The sequence below is a fragment of the Spinacia oleracea genome, chromosome 5, assembly GCF_020520425.1.
Source record: "Spinacia oleracea cultivar Varoflay chromosome 5, BTI_SOV_V1, whole genome shotgun sequence".
NCBI classification, from domain to species: domain Eukaryota; kingdom Viridiplantae; phylum Streptophyta; class Magnoliopsida; order Caryophyllales; family Amaranthaceae; genus Spinacia; species Spinacia oleracea.
Window position 1 is genome coordinate 111,006,739 of NC_079491.1, and position 20,698 is coordinate 111,027,436.

Here is a 20,698-nt window from a genome sequence, read left to right on the forward strand (position 1 = left end):
GGATTTAAAGACCTAAAATTGCGAAAGAACAAGTTGAAAAGAAGCAGCCAAGTAACAAACATTCATTTTTTATTCAATATTTGGGGGGAGTACAAATACATTGAAAACCTCAAAAATTGAAAACAAAATGAAACAGTTAAAATCGGCAGCCATCAACAGACAATACCGGCCTACCGAAGTACTAAAGAAAACAAAAAGAAATGAGTACAACGCAGCGCCGAGGCAAAAGGGGGAAAGGCAAGCACATGTTCGGAAGTCCTCAACTGGAACCGACCGACTCTGAAGAAGACGACTGCCCGAATCCCTAACTCTTGGGAGTCTCAGGAGCATCCCCCAGAGGAGCATCCTTCGAAGAACCCCCAGCAGTAGTATCACCTTCGGAAGCCGCCTTCTGGGCCCGAGCCTCTGCAAGAGCAGCTTGGCGTTCAGCTTCAGCTTCGTCTCGATCGGCCTGGCACTCCACCAAGTGATCCTAGGCCCTCATCCAGAGCGGAACCTTCTCATTCCAAGGGAAATGAGGCATATGCTTCGCGAACATCCGCCGAGCACCCAGGATGCCATTCCAGTATTGCTCCCTACACTGATCAGCAGTGTAGAGGTCAACTCTCTCTTGCTCCAACTTCCGAATGGCAGCATCCTTCTCTCGGATCTTCAGCTGGAGAACGGGCACCTTGTCAGCTTGATTCTGAACAATCTCCCGGTGCTTGATAAACTGCTGAAGCCTCGCCTCCGCTTCCTGGCTCTGCTTAATGGCCGCCTCAAATTTAGACGTCATCTCCTTGAGAAGACTGTCTTTTTCTTCAAGTTCGCTCGCAAACTTGGCAGCCATTTCTCTCCTCTCCCTGTCGAAGGAAGCTATCTTTTCAGCATCCTCTTCAACCTGGAAAGTGGGCTTCCCAACTTCGGCCCCGATCTGTTCCGCCGCTTCCCTAGCCTCACGACTGTACTGAAGGTACAGTTGCTTGATCTCCACCATCTCGGCCATGAGCTGCCCAGCCTTCTGGTCCAAGACAGGGATATCACGAGCATAAGCCTCCTGATACCTCCTCAGTTGCCTCTCCTCAACCGAGCTACACTCGGAAGCGAACGAGGACCAGAAAACAGCCTGGGAAAGAAGAAAAGACGAGAAAAAATGAGGAAAGAAGAAAACAACAAACCAAAAACGGAACTCAAAACAAAATTTCCAACACTTACCTCATTCAGATAATATTGGGCCATCATAGCTGGGTTCCTCTCCTCAGCTCCAGGAACCCTCCACTGCGGGTTGGCCCGAAGAAGATTCTCCCGTGCAGCTTCGGGACCCACCAAAGATCCCACGTGAGCCATGGGGTTCTCCCCCAAAACCGGAGCTCTAGCATAGCGAGCCATCGCCTCCCTTACCTCCTCGGGGATCCGTTTCAGCGGAACATCCGAGCAAGGGTCAGCGTGGATCAGTCTATCCAGGGCCGAGGTCGAAGTAGAGCCCATGGTCGAGTGGCGCCTCTTCCTCGTCAGACCCTGCTCGGGTTGCTCCTCCTCAGCAGAAGGGACCTCCTTCTCAGCTTCGGGAACCTCTATGTGAGCTTCGGTGAGATCCACCATCTCCTTATCTGGACCTTTCTCCCTTTCGAGAGAAACGTCAGCAGATTCTTCCTTCTGCTCGGCCACAATAGGGACATCCGAGCCAGGAACAAGGTCGGCTTCAATTGCCTCCATCACCTTGGTTATATCCTGGATCTCGATCCCTAAAGCAGCAGACGGCTTCAGCGGAGAGGGGATGGTATCTTCCTCAGCCAACGGTTGGTCCACGGGAGGCGGTTCCGCAACCACCACACTCTTCAACTTCTGCCCTGGCAAGGGCATGAAGTGAAGGAGATTTTTGGGAGGAGGCATGACTTCCGAAACCGCTTCCTACAGGGGAAACGCTCAAAGGTCAGTTTCAGAAAAAGAGAGAACGGACCACAAAAAGCTCTAAGTCAGAACAAATACCTTCTCCGAAGACTGAGAAGCTTTCGCCTTCTTCGGATGCGCAGAAGGCCTCAAAAGAGTGCTGCCCTTCCTTTTGCGCTGATCCTAAACAGAGGAAACGAAGGGTCAATAAATGTAAAAGAAGACAAAGGAAGGAATAAAGAAAAATCGCGAAGTACCCGGTTCCTAGATAAAGAGATATCTATCCGAGCCGAAGATGAAACCGAAGGAACGGCACGCGGCACAGCGTCAGTCCCAGGACCCTAAAAAGATGGTCCAGGACCAAGACGTTAGCCGACGGCCAACCAGAAAGAAAGACAAACAAAAGACTTCGAGATATAGAAACACTCACCGGATCCGAGGTTGTCCTCAAATCAGGGAGTACGACTTTCACTGGAACAGCTTCGGGAGAAGAGGCAGAATCCCACGGATCAGCTCGAACTTCAGATATCCGAGCGACACCCGACGGAGACAGCACGTAATCCTTCAAGCGAGGATTACGAGGATTCTCCTTCCCGAACTTGTAATCAGGGGCCGAGTCGTAAATGGTCTTCAGATCCAAAGAAATACCCAAGACCACAGGATCAACGCAGCTAAAGCCGTACTCTGTAGAAACAAAGCACAAAACAAAGTCAATAAAACGAGACAAAAAGGAGGAGGACAAACTTACTAAAGCACGGTCCCAGCCGAAAGACACCTACCCCTGTCAAAAATCCTGCTGAGACCGGCAACAGCAAGAATGTCCTCCCGCAAGATATAGTTGAGGTTCGGGAGCCAGTTGGACGGCAGTTTGTAGTTGTCCTCCCGAGCCAAAAACCACTGGAGGAGATCCACGTAGTGGTGATGGTTCCGATCCGGAGCAGCCACGCTTCGCATATCAGGATCAGGAGTCACAAACCACTTCGGAGGGCGGTAAAAATGTGGATGCTTCGGATCTGTCGGCACACGAACGAACAACCACTCCGTCTTCCAATTATGATCAGAGCTGAGGTAAGGGTAGGCCGTAATGTAGTTCGGCTCCCCCTTCCTTCGGGATCTTTTGTTGATGATGGTCCACCAACCATACCCATCCCCCTTGGAAGCGTGGTTGAAAGACAGATCGTGCAGATCCCGAAACACGGCAACAGAGCATGGAAAGTTAATAAAATCGCACACCCATCTAAATCCGATGATGTGCCTCATAGATTTGGGGGTAAGCTGGGCCAAACTGATGTTGTACGACACCAGGAGCTCGGAAACGAAGGGATCCAAAGGAAAGCGGAGACCGTTCTCCAAATGATGAGTATACACAGAGATGAACCCCCTCGGCGGATGAGTCACCCGAGGACGCTCCTGGTCGGGAAGCTCGCACCAGTACCCCAAGGCGTGCTGGATTCCGTATAACTCTTCGGCCCTCCGATGGTAATGCCCCAGCTTCGCCTCCACCAACCAGTCACCACTGACCGATTTTTCCAAGGGACCATCGATCTTAGTGGTCTCATGCAGAATCGGGGCATACTTGCCCTGCGGATCAGCTTCAGTCCAATGAACTGGAAACTCAGGGTAAGAGCGGCGCACACCCGAAGAGCCAGCTTTCTTACCAGAAGTTGCGCGTTCAGACACGCTAGACCCGCCAACAACATCATCTTTTGAAGCATCCCAACCAGTCGAACGCCTCTCCACTGGCCTCTCCGAAGGCCGACCCCTCGAAGTTTTCGGTAACCTTCCCGAAGGCACGTTCTCCCTCTCACTAGAGGAGCCAACGACGAACTTGCTCTTGCCCCTATTCTTTGCCATGGCCGCGAATTCTCGGTCTAGGGTTGAGATTGAGGGGTAGAAGGAAAAACGAAGAAAAAAGGAGAATTCAGAAACAAATTACCTTTTTCCGAAGCGGAATTCGCCGATAAAACGAACAACACAAGTTCCCGAAGTCTAAAGTTGGCCGAATTTCGTAGATCTGAAGAAACAAATTGCACTGCGATCGCCGGAATTTAGAGAGAGAATGGGTTTGAAAGAAGGAGTAAAAAGTTCGAAAAGAGCAATGCACCCCGTATTTATAGAAAAGAAAAGGGGCGCATCAACTTCCTCAACCCACGATCTCCACGACACAATACAACTCCCAACACTTGTCATCAATGCAAATCATCCCTTTTCAAAAAAGAGAGGGAACTTTCGGACTTCTGACAGCTGGAAACCCACCCATTTAATTCTAAATGGACCGGGTCTGAGGGGCATGTTGTTTGGGCTCCCAATTGACTCTCAATTGGGCCACTAAGTCCAAAGCCCAATGGCTCTAAACAACAACATCGAACCTACCAGTGGCTATTCAGCCATCCATTAAGGCCCAAGGCCCAATAGCAATAAATGACCTATGGGCATTTATTATGCAAACACTATAAATAGGCCGCCAAGGCTCACACCTCAAGGTACGTCCAATTTACCGCCTTAAGACTACTCTTCTAGAGAACTTCTCTCTAGAATCCGAGCATCGTTCTTACTTAGGCATCGGAGGGGCTTTCCTCGGAAACACCCCCGAGGCTAGTGACTTTGCTCTCGTGCAGGTGAATTCGGACTCCACTCATTCAAACAAGCAAGATCTTCAACACATACAAAAGGGGCCTTCATTCGAAGCCCATTGTTTCCATCTTTACAACACCGGAACAATAACTATTCTTTTCAAAGAGTAACTACATCATATAAAAAAGTAATTTTAACTGTATAACAATTACTACGAATTATATTTTAAAATAAACAATATAATATAAAAAATTAGAAACTATATGTTATGTAAAGTAACTATATCTTCATAATAGTAACTATGAAAAAAAATATAGTCATTTCGATAAGAATTACTATTTTATCCAAAGAGTAACTATATGTTCTGTAAAGTAACTATATCTTCATAATAGTAACTATGAAAAAATTATAATATAGTCTTTCGATAAGAATAATTATTCTATCTAAAGAGTAACTAAATCATATAGAAAAGTAATATTAACTGTAGTACAATTACTACGAAGTACTACGTATATTTTAAAATAAACAATATAATATGGATGCTTTAGAGGTCATATAGTAACTTTTTCGATTATAGTTACTATTATTTCATATAATTATTGAAATAAAAAAAAGAGTAACTATATCAAAAGTAAGAGTAATTATAACTCTTGAACAATAATTAAGAAAACATTAACTACATGATTAGTTTTTTTAGCTACGACATTCTAACTATTTACATCTATCAATAAGACACAATAAACTCAAATTTTTTTGAACTAAAAAGTACTAATCGCCACGTCCACGTCCCTTCTTTACACCAACATGTCCTCTCCTTCGATGTCCGCGTCCTCTCTATTCTCTACCACGTCCTTGGTTTTCATTGTTGTCAAAATTTTCTTCTTCTTTTTCTCCTGCTTTTGTTTCCCTTGCAGAACTCATTCTTCGCACGACTTCAATCCTAGATGAATCATCTTTGTATAATATATAAACTAAGTTAATAATTTAACATATAAGTGTGAAAAAATGACATAGTAACTATGTAAAACATATAGTTTCTATTATGCATCATACAGTAACTCTTAGAATTAATGATGGTAAGATATTCGCAGAATTACAGATATAGTTATTGTTATAGTCATATAGTTACTGTCATAATAATATAACCACTCTTATTACTAATAACATAGAGACAAAAAAAAAGAACATAAAAAAACAAAATGATAATATAGTAACTATTAAAAATATATAGTTATTATTATACATGATATAGTATATATATTTTAATATTAATGATAATCATATATAAGCAGAGTTGCATATGTAATTATTGTTATGATCATATAGTTAATGTGATCATAACATAGTAACTCTTATTAATAATAACATAAAGGACAACAAAGAACATAAAAAGAACATTATAATATACATAATAACTATATCAAACATATAGTTACTATATATTATACAAGATATAATACCTATAAATATTATTGATGGTCATTTAGTCACATGGTTGCAGACAGAGTTGGTGTGATAATAATATAGTAACTCTATCACTAAAAATATAGAATAACATCAAAAACATGCACAGAACATAATAAATTAAAATAGTAACTATTTCAAACATATAATAACTATATAAATATTGAAGAAAATAAACATATGATAATTAATCATGATAAAATAAACATAATACCTATTTCAAACATATAGTAACTATTGAAGAAAATAAAAATATGGTAATAAATCATGATAAAATAAACATAGTACCTATTTCAAAAATATAGTAACTATATAAAACATATAGAGACTATTATTATAATATAGTAACTATTGTACACATATAGTAACCATTATAATCATATAGCCACTATCTAAGAAGCGAACAAAAACATACTCTAAATAACATAGTACATAATGTAATCGTAGAGTAACTATAATTTATCAAAAAGTCACTATAAACTGTTCATAACATAATAACTATCTTAAACACATAGTTACTGTTTCAAACTTATAATAACTTTCTAAAAATTACACTTTGTAGTAACAATTTTAAACACATAGTTAATGTTTTAAAGTTATAGTAACTTTTTAAAAAATATAGTTACTCTAAATCTACTACTAACATAAACACAACGAACATTCCAGTGACTATTAAAAACACTATTTTGCAACATAAGTTAAAGGTAACTATATCATTTATGTACTAACTATGTGAAACACTAACCCTAATTTCAACAAAACAACAAACATTTCAAATCACTCAACAAAATAATAATTGTTGTACACATATAGTAACTATTGTACACATATAGTAACCATTAAAATAATATAGTAACTATTGTACACATATAGTAACCATTAAAATTACATAGTACCTCTTTAAACCACATAGTTACTGTATTACTCATATAGTTACTATTTAAATCGTGAAGTCACTGATCGAATTCGCGAAGTGAAAACGATATTTCTGCAAAACACAAACATTAATTTCTCCAAAACAAAAAATATTTTCAATTTTAAATAAAAATAGATTTAAAATTCTTTAAAAAACAACAAACCGTGATGTGATCTCTAAAAATTCTTGCGAAGATTTGTAGACAAACGCAAATTCTTCGATTCGATTGCGTCAACGACGAACCTCCTTCTTGATCTACTTCCTCCAATTTTTCCTCATCTAATAGATCTAATTATAAGAATTATAAGATAATTACGAAGAAAATCGAATAAAAACCTAGAAATTTGGGCTAAATTTTGAAAAGCATAGAGAGAAATGAAAGAGAAATGAACAGAATGCAGATCTGAAATTTTGAAAAATAAAAAAGTTTAAAACGTATATAAAGGGGATTAGACACAAATCGCATTGAAACTCTACAAAACACATAGTAACTCTTTAAAACCCATAGTTACTGTAATACGCATATAGTTACTATTTAAAATCACAAAATAACTGTCACGTGACAGTTACACATATTGCCATACAAATTACTCCGTTGCCCTGGTCCACGCTAAGTTAGCATGGACCAGGTTTATATTAGTGTAAATATTCAATCAATATTAAGAGGTACTGCTAAGACTTGCCATTCTACATGCAATACTCGAACCTGAGTTTCTGTTGCGAGTTCCTCATATACTATGAGGAACTTTGAAGTTGAGAGTATTGGATTATGTTTTTAGATATTAACTAAATTAACACTTGTATTTAAATCTACTCGTAACTTGTGAGGGCAATGATAAATTACAAATGGAGGTCGGAAGGTTCGAACCTGAGACCTATTGTACACAGACTATGTGTCTTAACCACTAGATCAAAAACTCATCACTATAAACACAACTTAAGTTACGGAGTTTGCAACTGTTGAGTTATTATAACTCTAGATTAGGTCTCAACGTTATTGTTTAATGAGTTTCAAAGTTCCCATATACAGAGTTGGATGAGTTCATCTTCAATATGAATAAGCTAGTACATTTGCAAATCCTTGGTCTAACCATCCATTGGCTCGGGAGTCATGAGGCACCTTGACCCATCTTCCCAACCTTTCCGGTTAATCAGAGCAGAGGCTATTATACATGAATTGAAGCGCAGATAGGACTAGTTTGTTATACACGAAGAAGTGGCGAGTTGAACAAAGTCCTAATCCGTTTCAGTAATGAGATAGAGCTTCTGACCATTGTCAATCATTTCTATATCAAGTATTTTACCTCCATCTTCTGATAAAACACAAGTAGCAGTTGGGAGGTTTAACTTTTCTGATGCCGTCTTAACCAACTCATCTATTGTACGCGGTATCCATAAAACGATCCCTGGTATTCTCTTCTCTTGCGTATCCCATGGATGGACAGGGAATACTGTACATTTCTTATGGAGCTTTCTATCTGCAAACCCAAGTAAAATAGTCAGAGTTTACAAACAATCAAGTCAGTCTTACATGTTCTGAAATCATTTAACAGTTTGAGTACCGGAAATTTGTTCAATCTGTCCAGCAGGTTGAGAGAGTTGAGCAGATTTTGCAGCTTCCAGTAGCTTTATCAAATTGTTATGTCCACATAGCCTAGCTTCATCTAGTGGCGTGTTATCCCATCTATAGATTTCATTTCATAGTTAGGAAATAAGAAAAGATTAAGGTTGATTACCTGTCTTTTAACAAAAGATTAAGGATGATTACCTGTCTTTTAACAAAACAAGAGCTCCAGCCTCTACCAGCAACTTGGCCATCAAATACAAGCCATGAGAACAAGCAACATGAAGTGGAGTTCTACCATCATAATCTCTAGAGTTAGGATCAACTCCATTATTCAAAAGTCTCTTCAGAAAATCCACATCTTTAGATTCTTTACTGAGAACAACAGTACAAAGATAAGTACCCACATCTTTGATATCAATTCTTGCTCCTTCTCTGTATAAGACTGCAGCAATTTGGTCATGTCCATTTTTGGCAGCTTCTAATAAGGGCGTATTTCCAAAATTATCTGTGGAGATAATAACTTATCAGTGATTGTGATTGTGATTGTGATTCTGCTGCAAAAGAAGAAAGAAAGTGCAAAAGCAAAAGCCACCTGACCTGACTGGTTGACAAGGGCACCTGCTTGAATAAGGAAAAGAACAATATTTTCATGTCCTTTTGATGCTGCTATATGCTGAGGTTTCAAGACCATATCACACAATTTGAAACCATAAAAGAAAGCATAATGAATCATTACAATGAGTTGATGAAACTATCATACCAGTGGAGATCTTTCATTGTAATCCGTCTTGTTTAGATCAGCTCCAGCCTTTAGTAAACTCTTTAGCTGATAAAGATCTCCATGGTTTGCAGCATTGTTTACTTTAAGAGCAAGTTCTGATTCTTGTTGTGTTATGTGAGATGCGATATCAGATTCAACTTCCGTCAAGTTGAATTTTCCATCATTTCCCTACAACATTAAAAAAATAATGAATTAACAGTTAAATACCATCATCTGCAAAACTTATGAAATGGAGTGCAAAACTTATCTTAAAAGATTCACTACTCGCATTACCTACATACCTTAAGGAGATTGTCAAAGATTTTTTTGCCGTCAAAGAAGTATATGTCAATAATATTACTCAATGATTGTTTGTCAATCCGCAGAAGCCGGCACAGATCAACGACTCGTACTGTACACGATTGAGGGATGTTGCAAAATATGGAATTTTGTCCAAAAGTACTGTCTGGTTCAAGACGTGAAATCAGCTGTTCTGACCCATCTTGCCCAATACTTACTTCCTCCTATAGAATAACAAAAATATATTACCATAAAGATAACGATTTTAATGGTAAAAAGGGAACACAATAGTCAATATATATAGACATACCAGCTTTCCATGACAGACAAGATAAAGTTGATCTACCACATTTCCCTGCTCCAATATAACTTCACCAGGAAGGAAAAATTCTTCATGGACTTTGGTTACCTGCAATACCAAGTGCATAGGTTTAACAGTATGACCTTCAAGGAATTCATTATGGAGGTAAGATATATAGTGGTAACTTACAATCTGATTCTTGAACTCTGGAGAACATTCTTTGAAAAGAGGAGCTTTTTCAATGAACGGCATGTATAATGTATGGGAAATCTGTACAAACAACAACGTATTAATTAGTACATTTTTATACTAAAGTTACAGAGACTATATATATATATATATATATATATATATAAAAGCCAAAGTATTACCTTTGCTCGAAGTGATATGGGAATGTCCTGCAGAACAGCAGCTTCAGTATAGCTACTTTCATACTGCAGACGTAAATGACCTTTGATCTTATTGCGGAGGTCCTTGTCAAGCCTATTTCTGTACATATATTTCATGACTTCGGCTGTTTTATCTCTAAATCGTTCTGTCTTAGAACCTTTAACTATCAATGCAGTCATATTACCGATCAAATAAGCACCCAAAATCATGTCAAACGAGACATAGATCATAATGAATATCATTTCCCTCAGATTAACAGCATGTATGTCCCCATAACCTGTAATTTGACAAGAAAAGTTACTGATAATATATGATACATATAACATATGTGTACATATATATTTGAGTGGTTAGAAAAGAAAATAACAGACCTACAGTAGCCATGGTGACGATGGCAAAATACAGAGATGTAGTATACCTCCTAAAAAGATCAATTTCCCTAAAGTGGGAATAACTATAATCTCCCAACTTCAAACTGCCAATCCATGTATAACCTTCTTCTTGTTCAGGAATTGTAGTGGCTAAATAATAAAAGATACAAGCCGCAGTGTGTGTGCAGTAGAGTTCAACAGTGAGAAGTTTAATAATTCTAGTAAAAAGGTAGTTGATCCTTATGTCCTTCTCCATTTTCTGGAGGAAGAAAGTAATCTTGCGTACCCGACACAACCTGATCCATAGCAAGTATCTCACTATTTCTTTACGGTGAGATGCCTGCAAATTAATATGCATGTAAATTAGTTTATTTATTGTTACATAAATTAGTTTATTTTAAAAAAATAAGTAAGAAGAATACCTTGAAAATAAGATCCCACGGCATACAAGCAAGCAAATCAACAAAGAAAGTTGATTTCAAGTACCTAAAGGCAATAGGACGGCGATGATGGATCATACGATAAGTCTGTTTATCTCTGTATGCAACAAAGAAACCAAGTACAATGTCGACAAGGAAAGCGATTTGTCCAGCAATGTCCAAGATAAAGAGGTTCTCTGGTAGACCGCGGTAGAAACCAAACTCCAAAGGTGTAAAGAAAGAAGAGTAGAATGCCCATAATAGTATGAACTTGTCCCATGCCTTAAACCACCTGCGCGTATTTTCCCATGCATTATAAGTGCATGTGTTCTGTTCGACCACCCATCACAACATTTTACTGCTTGGATTTCAGATCACAAATTATGAAATCAATATATCAGAATTTATTAACTCACCAAATTTATTACTCCCTCCGTCTCTTTTTATTTTTTACGTTTGGTATCTACACGCGTTTTAATCACTAATTAATGTGCATTGAAATTCTTATAAGTTTTTCATGTAAACGAGCAAAATTACGTTTATTATAATGTTTTCACTATTATCAAAATTCTGATATTGGGAAAATGAGAAAAAGTTAATGTCTTTATGGAAAAGTGTCAGCGATTAAATGACCCAATGGATTTAATTGGTTAATATAATAACTGACACAAATTTTGAAAAAATATTAAATCATTTATGTGATAATATAAAAGGAAATGTAAAGAACATTTTGAAACACCAAAAAGGAAAACGTAAAAAACAAAAAGAGACGGAGGGAGTATTTTCTTAAAACAATTTCAAATGTTTTCTTATGAATTTCTAACATGCAAACTACATTCAGTCTCCCTATCCCAAATCTAACAATATGAATATATGATCTAGGTTCCTGGCCCTTGGAGTTATGTCACCTAAAATTTTAAACTAACTTTCTACAATTTCAATGGCAACTTAATTTACCAAAATAGTTTGAGATTTAATTGGGTCCACTTTTACAATTAACAATTTAATTTTAATTATTATCAAATCCCTATTCGACAATATTTTCCAAACAAATTAGCTTTGCCCAAGTTAATTTATTAAATCACTAATTTGCTTGGCAAATCTAATTTATTAAAATCATTCTAATTATTTGGCCAAAACCCGGACCAGACCGATTTGGACCGGTTGTAATCCTATTTCTATATATTTTTATTTTTTCTACAAATTATGGTAAAAAAGAGAAAATACATATAAAAAACAAATTTTTTAAGGCTTTTTTGTAAGATAAATAAAATATATCACAATATAGTAATATTTACGACATAGTAAAGGAGATAATTAAATTTTTGAATAGTTTATATTATATTTTATTAAGGAAATATCGGCCCGGTCCAAAATCGGATTTTGGACCGGACTGGACCGGACCGGACCGATAACCGAAATTTGATATTTCTCGACCCAAAGACCGGACCGATTGCCTTCGGTCCGGTCCGGTCCAGTTTAGGTGAGATTTGAATTCGTGACCATTGCGTCACGCGGGCTCCGATCCCAACGCTAATATTCCACTTTGAAAGGAGGAGTGGATGAGATTTGAATTCGTGACCTTTGCGTCACGCTGGCTCCGATCCCATGTCAAAAGGTCAACTCAACCAAAAGCTTAAGCTGATGGTTGAAATCTCAATGTTAGTTTTATACTCTATCCGGTGACTACAAGAAAAATAGAAATATTAATATAATTAGAAGTGGAACTATGACCTACTAAAAAAAGGAAAGTGTATCTTTTAATTAAATACAGCCGACTATAAAAAGTGTATCTTTTAATTAAATACGAAGGGAGTAACTATCGACAAAACGTAATTATTTGATTGATTATAGTTTATTAATATAACTATTTGATCACAATATTTAACTATATTAAAATGTGACCATTTAGTAAGAAGTTAGTCTTATACTCCCTCCGTCCCGGAATACTTGACCTGTTTTCCTTATCGGACCGTCCCTTAATACTTGACCTGTTTCTAAAAATGGAAATATTCTAACAATATTATATTATTTCTCACTCCACCCCTATTAACCCACCTACCCCCTACTCCATACAAAAAATAATTAAAAATTCAACCCCTACTCTCCCCCAACCCCACCTCTTAACCCACATCTCACTAACTATATTAAAATAATACCCAATATCAACTATTACCTATTAAATTAAATAAGTCAATTCAAGTCCCTTAAACTCTGTGCCGGTCAAACCGGGTCGAGTATTCCGGGACGGAGGCAGTACGTATTACATAATTAATATCGTCACGTACAGTATAACTGTATAAGGTTTTTATATAAATGATTTGATGGGTTGGACCATACCCGAAAACAGCATTATATGAAAAAACAAATATTGTGATAAAGATCAGAAATCAAAGCTATCACGACACTTCAAATTGAATTTAATAAGAACAACAATCATGTTTTATGGCCAGCTAAAACTTTGACTCTGAATCTCTTATTATAGATCGAAGAAATGTGGCTGTGCAGTAAGCACACCAGCTCATGTACCAAAGGTTAATCTATATCTAAATTATTTTTTAAGGAAATTATCTTAATCTAATTATAATGATAACCTGTAATATAATCATCTTCTTCTACATAGCTACGGAGTATGATTCATTATAAAGTAACTTATATTATCAAAAAAATAATATAAAAAATTAAAAGTAAAATAAGAGGAAGGGAGATTTGAAGTTGAAAGTTTTAATTATTAAGCTAAAACCTAATCGGAAGGAAACATTTCAGTTCGGATACTTCAATCAAACTCTATAGTAAAGCTTTTGTTCTTAAATTGATGCACTTTTAATAAATTATTCTGGAAACTAATGTGACACTAGGCCCTGTTCTTTAGAGGTGAATTGAACTAAATCGACCTTAACTTAACAGAATATTAATAAATAATAAATAATAAATAAATGTTAATAAATAATTTCTAGTTAATTACAAAATAATAAATAATAAATGTTAAATAATAACTACGTAACTAAATAACTGATAACTAAAGAATACTTAATAATAATAACTAAATAATTATATAATAAATAATAATAATATGTAACTAATTACTCCACTAAATAATTATAGTAAATGATAAATATTAATAATAATTCATAATTAATAACTAAATATTAAATAAGTAAATAATTAATAATTAATAATTTGTAATTAATTACTAAAAATAATAATAAATGATAAATAAATAATTATCGTAATTAGTAACAAATAATTACTAATATATAATAACAATATAATAATAATATTAAATATAAATAATAAGTAATATAATAATATAAGTAATAAATAATAATAATAAAAAAATAATAATAAAAAAAATATTTGTTATTATTATTATTATTATTATTATTGTTATTATTAAGTTAAATTGAATTGAACTGAACTGAGTTGATGCTTCTGAACTGAACTAGATACTCCTGAAGTGAACTAAATACTCATGAACTGAAATGTATTATATACATGTGTGAAGTTGTGAACCTAATATACGATGGATATTACTTTCAATAATTGTTACTTTTCTATTTATATACTTCCTACATCCCTTATTGTTTATCCATAAGTAAAATTTGTATTAAGCCTTTGAGCCATAATTTTGCAAGGAGAGATATTTTTTCTTTTTTACTTTTATGAGTGTATACAGGTGGAGTAACCGGTGGGAATTAGGAACATGTTACGGACTATATATTAGAAAATAGAACTTTTGAAGCTAGGACTGGCTAAAATAGAATGTGGGATAAACAAATATTTTCTCCTTTCATTTTTACTCGCAAGGTTGGTCACTTTTCTGCATGCCAATGCAAAACTTTGATCATTAGTATATTTAATTCTCGTGTATAAAAAACTATACTCCGTAGAAAGTTAATATTTTGAAAATAATCATTGAGACGAATTTAACCAGATGTTGTAGTTAATCTTACATATAAAACACCAACAATAGTCAAAGTTATATGTGAGTAATATAAAAAAATCTAAACATTGCGAGTACTAAAAATGGAGGAAGTACAAAATATGAAATAAGATCTGGACTATTTATAGGGCTAGGGTTTCTTGGGAATTGGTCCCATAACCCTAGCTACTTTGACTATTTATAGGGCTAGGGCTAGGGACACGTGTCCATAAGTGGGGGTTTTGATTAGAACCTGATGGACCCTTTAGACTTGGGCTTTGGTCATGGGTAACTCGTGCTTTTGCCAAGGGAGGGGTCCTTCAGGGTTTAAGTGAAAAGGTTTGGGCCTTTACAAGAGCCCTGGGCCCATGTGAATTTTGGGGGTAGGCTTGAGTCAGATCATTCTCGTCTTAGGGCACATTGTGGATTTACACCAAGCCTACATCAGTTAAGATAATCATTTGACACAAATTTTAGACTATTAAAACATTTATGTGATAATATAAAAGTAATTGTAAAGAATATTCTGGGATACTCTACAAGAAAAACGTAAATAACAAAAAGAGACGGAAAGATTACAATAAATAATTCACATACTATCTCACCTTAATCTTATTTTAATAAATTCAACTCATATTCCTAAAATTAAATAACGGTCAAAAATCTACTCCCTCCGTCTCTTTTTGTTCTTTACGTTTTCCTTTTTGGATGTTTCAAAATATTCTTTTATATTTCCTTTTATATTATCACATACATGCCTTAACATTCTATCAAAATCTGTATCCAATAATTATTTTAACCAATTAAAATTCATTGAGTCATTTAATCTCTCACACTTTTTCATTGGGACATTAAATCTTTATCATATTCCCAATATCAGAATTTTGATAAAAGTGAAAACATTATAAATAAACGTAATTTGTCTTGTTTAAATAAGAAAAATAAAGAATCTCATCGCACATTAATTAATCGTTAAAACGCGTGAAAAATACAAAATGTAAAGAACAAAAAATGACGGTTGAAATACAATTTTTAATTAAGGATTTTTCTACGTTGTACCCTTGTATTTGTTTGATTTCTACGTTGTACCCATACATTTAAAGTTAATCAAACAAATACAAGGATACAACGTAGGAGTGTTTATTATAGTATATGCGGAGTACCGAGTTCCGATCCGTAACTTCACATGAATATTAGTTATTTAATTAGTTCATATGAGCTGGGAGATAGAAACGCATGAAATCGAATCTAAGTCGGCAATGTCCCCACGACCCCACCTGAATGCTACGTCTCAGGTTAGTGACCCAACTGACAGTGACCATTTGGACTTGTGGGCGCGCACGATAAGTGTTTTTCTAATACTTACTCCCTCCGTATTTATTTAAGAGATACACTTGGCCGGGCACGGGTATTTAGAAAAAGAATTGAATGAAATAAAATAATAAAATAAGTGGGGTTGAGACGATATTTAAATAAGAAAAACAAGTGGGGACCATGTCATTTTAGGAAGTGGGGGATGGGGGTGGGGTGTAGATATATTATTTAATTAGATGACGGGGTTGATAAGTTACTAAAAATGGCAAGTGTATCTCTTAAATAAATACGGCCGGAAAAGGTACGTGCATGTATCTCTTAAATAAATACAGAGGGAGTATTCTTTAATGTTAAACTAAATAATAAATAATACGGAGTAAAATTTAATTAATAATTAATAACAGATCGAGTAATAACTAATTATTAATTATTAATTACTATTTCCTAAAAAATAATTAATTAAATACTATTACTAATTATTATTTTCTAAACTGAACTGAATAATTAATTTTTAGTTATAATACAAAAATAATACTTCCTCCGTTCCAGAAATATCGCACCATGGTTGACTTTTACTCTTCTAACCATTACTTTGACTCTTAACATCTCAAATCGTGTCTAAGTAAAAATTATAAAAAATTAATATTTAGAAAATATATATCGATACGGATCTAACATGACCTCACATGAATAAAATTTCATTACGTACAAATCACAAAAAATGGCCAAAGTCGTAGTGTGAATAGTGTAAAAAACAAATGGTGCAATATTTCCGGAATGGAGGAAGTATAAATAATTACCGTTAAGCCAAAGAGGGACTTACATAAAGTTTCACCCCATAGATACCAACTAATAGTTTCGTTATCCATTATTGCTTTATTAAAAAATTAGTTGGGACAGAAGTTAGTGGTGTATTTTTGTTAATTGAATGACAGATAGTGTAGATTAATGATATTGTGATATCTTAAATACTATCACAATGTACATTAATAACTCAATTATGTATACGATTGATTCATCAATTCTAACACTTATAAAAGCAAGCAGTTTAAATTACTATTTCTTCTTCATTTTTTTGGCATTTTCCTTATCTATAGTGAAATATTTTATTTTCCATTTATTACTTTTTTATTTTTTCCATCTTTTAAGCATAACTTTTACGCATATAAGTGTAATTAACTTTTAAGCATTTTGAGTTAACTTTTAATCCGGTGTACAATATTTATTGTACTCCACCTGTACATAAGAATTTGCGATTATGTTTAGAGTTTATTATAAAGATACCGTTCCCGTAAATCTAGAAGAGAAGCACATGATGTTTTTCTCTACTACGGAGTACTTTATTATTTGATGTTCTGGATAATTTGTTTCAAATTATGTACTTCGTAGTTGATTACAGTGATTTATTGTACGTGGTACCAATACGCCATGATTTGGTGATTTAGCAATGTTTTTTTTATTGTAACATTGAACAAGTGTAGAAAAAGCATGACGCAACGTAACCAATTAATCTCAAGCAAGTATAGTGAATTTCAATCATATTTTATCTATCTATTTATGATTTCATATTATATATTCTATCTTAATCAAAATTTAGTGTAACATTTTTACTCCAATATATTTTTTTATACATTGGGGGACTGTACGCGCTAATACACACTTTAACAACTAGTTATAATAAAAAACACCTCAAACTCTTTCAATGTTTTTAGAAATATTTTTTATTTTACTTAAAAGTACGTAGCTCCACATTTGAGATATGGATGCGATATTTATTCCTAAATTTCGTGAAAGATTTGGCTTCTCTTATATAGAATTCTCAATGGTAAACTATTTGTTAAATTGCTTATTAGTTATCATGCCAATTAAGATTTTAAATTAATTTAATTTTTAGCTAGTTTATGTCCCAATAATAAGTTAATTTATCAAACTAGCTTGCTATTAAATTGGGTTCACTTTTCAAATTAATCATTTAATTTAAACTTTATTTCAATTTTTTTTTTTTTTTTGGTTCTACTACGAGGAGTTTCCACCGCCTTCGGCAAATGGACTAATCTCCCGCGGGAGTTTGCATGGGTACCTCGATGGCCAGCATCCCTCCCAGTTGAGATTTTTTCCATTCCCAAGGCTCGAACCCGAGACCTTGGTTAAGAAGCAACAGGCCCTTAACCACTCATGCCAACCTCAATTGGTAACTTTATTTCAATCTAAACTTGTACTCCAAATGGACAGATTTTTCCAAAGCAAATTAGCTTTTCCAACCTTATTTGCTTGGTGAAGCTAATTTAACAAAATTACTCCAATGGTTAGGCTAATAGATTGAGACTTATGTAAATTCAAAGCAAGTCTATAGTTACAACCATTAGAGAAATGAGATGTTTAATCTCTGGCAGAAAATCCTATGGTAAAAAATATTATGAAACAGTAAAAAAAATAAAAAAAGTGGTACCTGTTTTTCTCAGGATGAATAACAAGACCATGATAAAGATCTGTAAGACCAGTAAAAAAGCCTTCCCTACAAAACTCCCTGGGAGTGGACTCATGTTTCAACTCATTCACCAGCATATCAAATTGTTTCACCCTCGACGATTTCATTCGTTCTCTCGGCCTCTCCACCATGTAATCCTCCTCGTCTTTCGACGACGACGGTGATGTTGATGATCTTTCTTCATTCCCTTCTTCTCTATTCCACGACATTGTTTTCCCCGATATTAGCCGCACTATTTTTTTCGGCGTCATTTTATCTATATATATTGTTCTCAATAAAAATAATGTCAGATAGCTAATTAAACCTCCATTTCTTTTTATGCATGATCGGAAAACAGAAACTTTTGAAACAATCTAATTACCTCAAATGAAATCTATGTAGGAATTGAAAAAGAACAGGTTGGAGAAAATATCACGAGATATCCAACGAATTTCTGATGTAATTTCAAATGCAATTTTTTTATTTTTTAATCACGGATGAACAACCTGTTTTCTTGAAAGCTTTGTTTTCCTATTTATCTCTACTTATATGCAAACAGCCGAATAGGAGTGTGGAGGACTAAGAAAAATTGATTTCTTTATTTTACTTTTTTATTTATTTTTTGGTTTTAGATTTTTTGATTTGGGTTTAATTAGCCAAAAAAATGTCAGCATGCTATGCCAGCTTGGAATATTGCTTCAACTTTTAGGTAATCTACACTTTGATGTGTTGTTTAAGAAATCTATGAAGTATGAAAAAAAAAAAAAATCAAATATGGCAAAAACAAAAGAAAAAGAAAAAATCTAATGTCCTAAAGGACCAAAAATGCCCAGAAATAGTTAGTCACCAAACTCAACTATAGTAAATTATAACAACGAAAACTTACTTAGAATTAACGTTTTGGCAGCATCTTGAGTAAGACAAAAAGCTTATTAGAAATAGATCGGAACCTGTCTCAGTAGTGAACGAAGAAAATCCTTAAAAGCGAATCAGTCACAGATCTCAGAATCAACTTTGAAGGCACATAATAATAGTCTTGAAGTGATTTGAAAAGAAGAGGAACAATCAGAAGAGAGAGGAAGGCCTGTGTGGAGAACTAATGACAGTAGAATGTCAACGAGTCGAGTATTTGATTGTTCGACCTAGGCTTGATAGGACATGTCTAGGGTGATACTCCTTAGGGCCGTCTATATGGAGGTCTAATAGGACCTCCAGCACAGGACCCCAAATTAAAGGGGGCCCAAAAAAATTAGTGGTAACTTATACTCCGTATAACCCAATTATTTGTTATATAGTAAATCGTGCAAATAGAGGATCCTTAATTGATTTGTGGATCAATGGTACAACCTTTCTCTTATATTTCATAGGTTGAGAGATCGACTCCCAATATGTACATTATTTTTTTGATTTTTAGTGTTACTAATTGTTTGGGTGCCCCAATTGACCCCAATTGGGCCAGCAGCCCAAAAGGCTACAACAACAACATATAAGTCATTTACCCATCAAAGACCAATCAGTCAAACACAGGGCCTAAGGCCCATCAAGTAATAAATAAACCTATGGGGGCATTTACTACACAAACACTATAAATAAGCCGCCAAGGCTCACACCTAAAGGTACGTCCAATTTATTGCCTTATCACTACTCTCTAGAGAATTCTCTCTAGAATCCGAGCATTGTGCTTATTTAGGCATCGGAGGGGCTTTCCTCGGAACAGCCCCGAGACCAGTGACTTTACTCCTTGTGCAGGTATATTCGGACACAACTCAATCACACAAGCAGATCTTCTACACCGACAAAAGGGGCTTCGATCCGAAGTCCATTGTTTCAACACCAGAACAATTTGGCGCCGCCTGTGGGGAAGATACTTCAAATCCTTGAGAAATCAGCCATTTTTGCTCCAAAAATGGACAATGTCAGCGCTCATACGGCCTCAGAGTCCGAAGCAGATGTGCGTCCTCAATTAGAGGCACACGCACGGTCACGGCCATAGCCGAGCGGGGTTAACACCGCGGTAACTTCCAGACCTCCAATTCCCACGCGGGAAGAGCTCGCCGCGGCCAT

General features: G+C 35.5%; 2 protein-coding genes across 6 annotated transcripts; both read right to left on the bottom strand.

Moving 5' to 3' along the window:
• Positions 1-217: 217 nt before the first annotated feature.
• On the bottom strand, positions 218-1,876 carry LOC130461078 (uncharacterized). Its single transcript, XM_056829003.1, has 2 exons — positions 1,195-1,876; positions 218-1,105 (listed from the first exon to the last, which is right to left on the bottom strand). Exons 1-2 carry the CDS (start codon positions 1,870-1,872, stop codon positions 473-475), a joined length of 1,311 nt encoding a protein of 436 aa, XP_056684981.1. The 5' UTR covers positions 1,873-1,876; the 3' UTR covers positions 218-472.
• Positions 1,877-7,773: 5,897 nt separating this feature from the next.
• On the bottom strand, positions 7,774-19,464 carry LOC110785195 (potassium channel SKOR). 5 transcript variants are annotated; one of them, XR_008921123.1, is made up of 14 exons: positions 19,017-19,463; positions 18,617-18,911; positions 10,935-11,223; positions 10,513-10,852; positions 10,123-10,418; positions 9,941-10,021; positions 9,761-9,859; positions 9,453-9,674; positions 9,151-9,339; positions 8,988-9,063; positions 8,795-8,895; positions 8,592-8,681; positions 8,386-8,507; positions 8,285-8,301 (listed from the first exon to the last, which is right to left on the bottom strand). XR_008921123.1 is itself a non-coding variant. In XM_021989633.2 (13 exons), exons 2-13 carry the CDS (start codon positions 18,904-18,906, stop codon positions 8,060-8,062), a joined length of 2,550 nt encoding a protein of 849 aa, XP_021845325.1. In that variant the 5' UTR covers positions 18,907-18,911; positions 19,017-19,452; the 3' UTR covers positions 7,774-8,059. The 5 variants fall into 5 exon arrangements, 4 of the variants coding, with proteins under 4 accessions (XP_021845325.1, XP_056684657.1, XP_056684658.1 ...); XM_021989633.2 differs by having other exon boundaries at positions 7,774-8,301; positions 8,592-8,895; positions 19,017-19,452; XM_056828679.1 differs by lacking the exon at positions 19,017-19,463 and having other exon boundaries at positions 7,774-8,301; positions 8,592-8,895; positions 18,617-18,919.
• Between the last annotated feature and the right edge of the window lie 1,234 nt (positions 19,465-20,698).

Coding starts and splice junctions, on each gene's coding strand:
- LOC110785195 (XM_021989633.2), bottom strand. CDS start 18,906: ATGACGCCGAAAAAAATAGTGCGGCTAATATCGGGGAAAACAATGTCG. Junction 10,419..10,512: donor CGTCACCATGGCTACTGTAG/GTCTGTTATTTT, acceptor GTCAAATTACAG/GTTATGGGGACATACATGCT. Junction 8,302..8,385: donor ACAGATTGAACAAATTTCCG/GTACTCAAACTG, acceptor TTGGGTTTGCAG/ATAGAAAGCTCCATAAGAAA.
- LOC130461078 (XM_056829003.1), bottom strand. CDS start 1,872: ATGCCTCCTCCCAAAAATCTCCTTCACTTCATGCCCTTGCCAGGGCAG. Junction 1,106..1,194: donor CCCAATATTATCTGAATGAG/GTAAGTGTTGGA, acceptor CTTCTTTCCCAG/GCTGTTTTCTGGTCCTCGTT.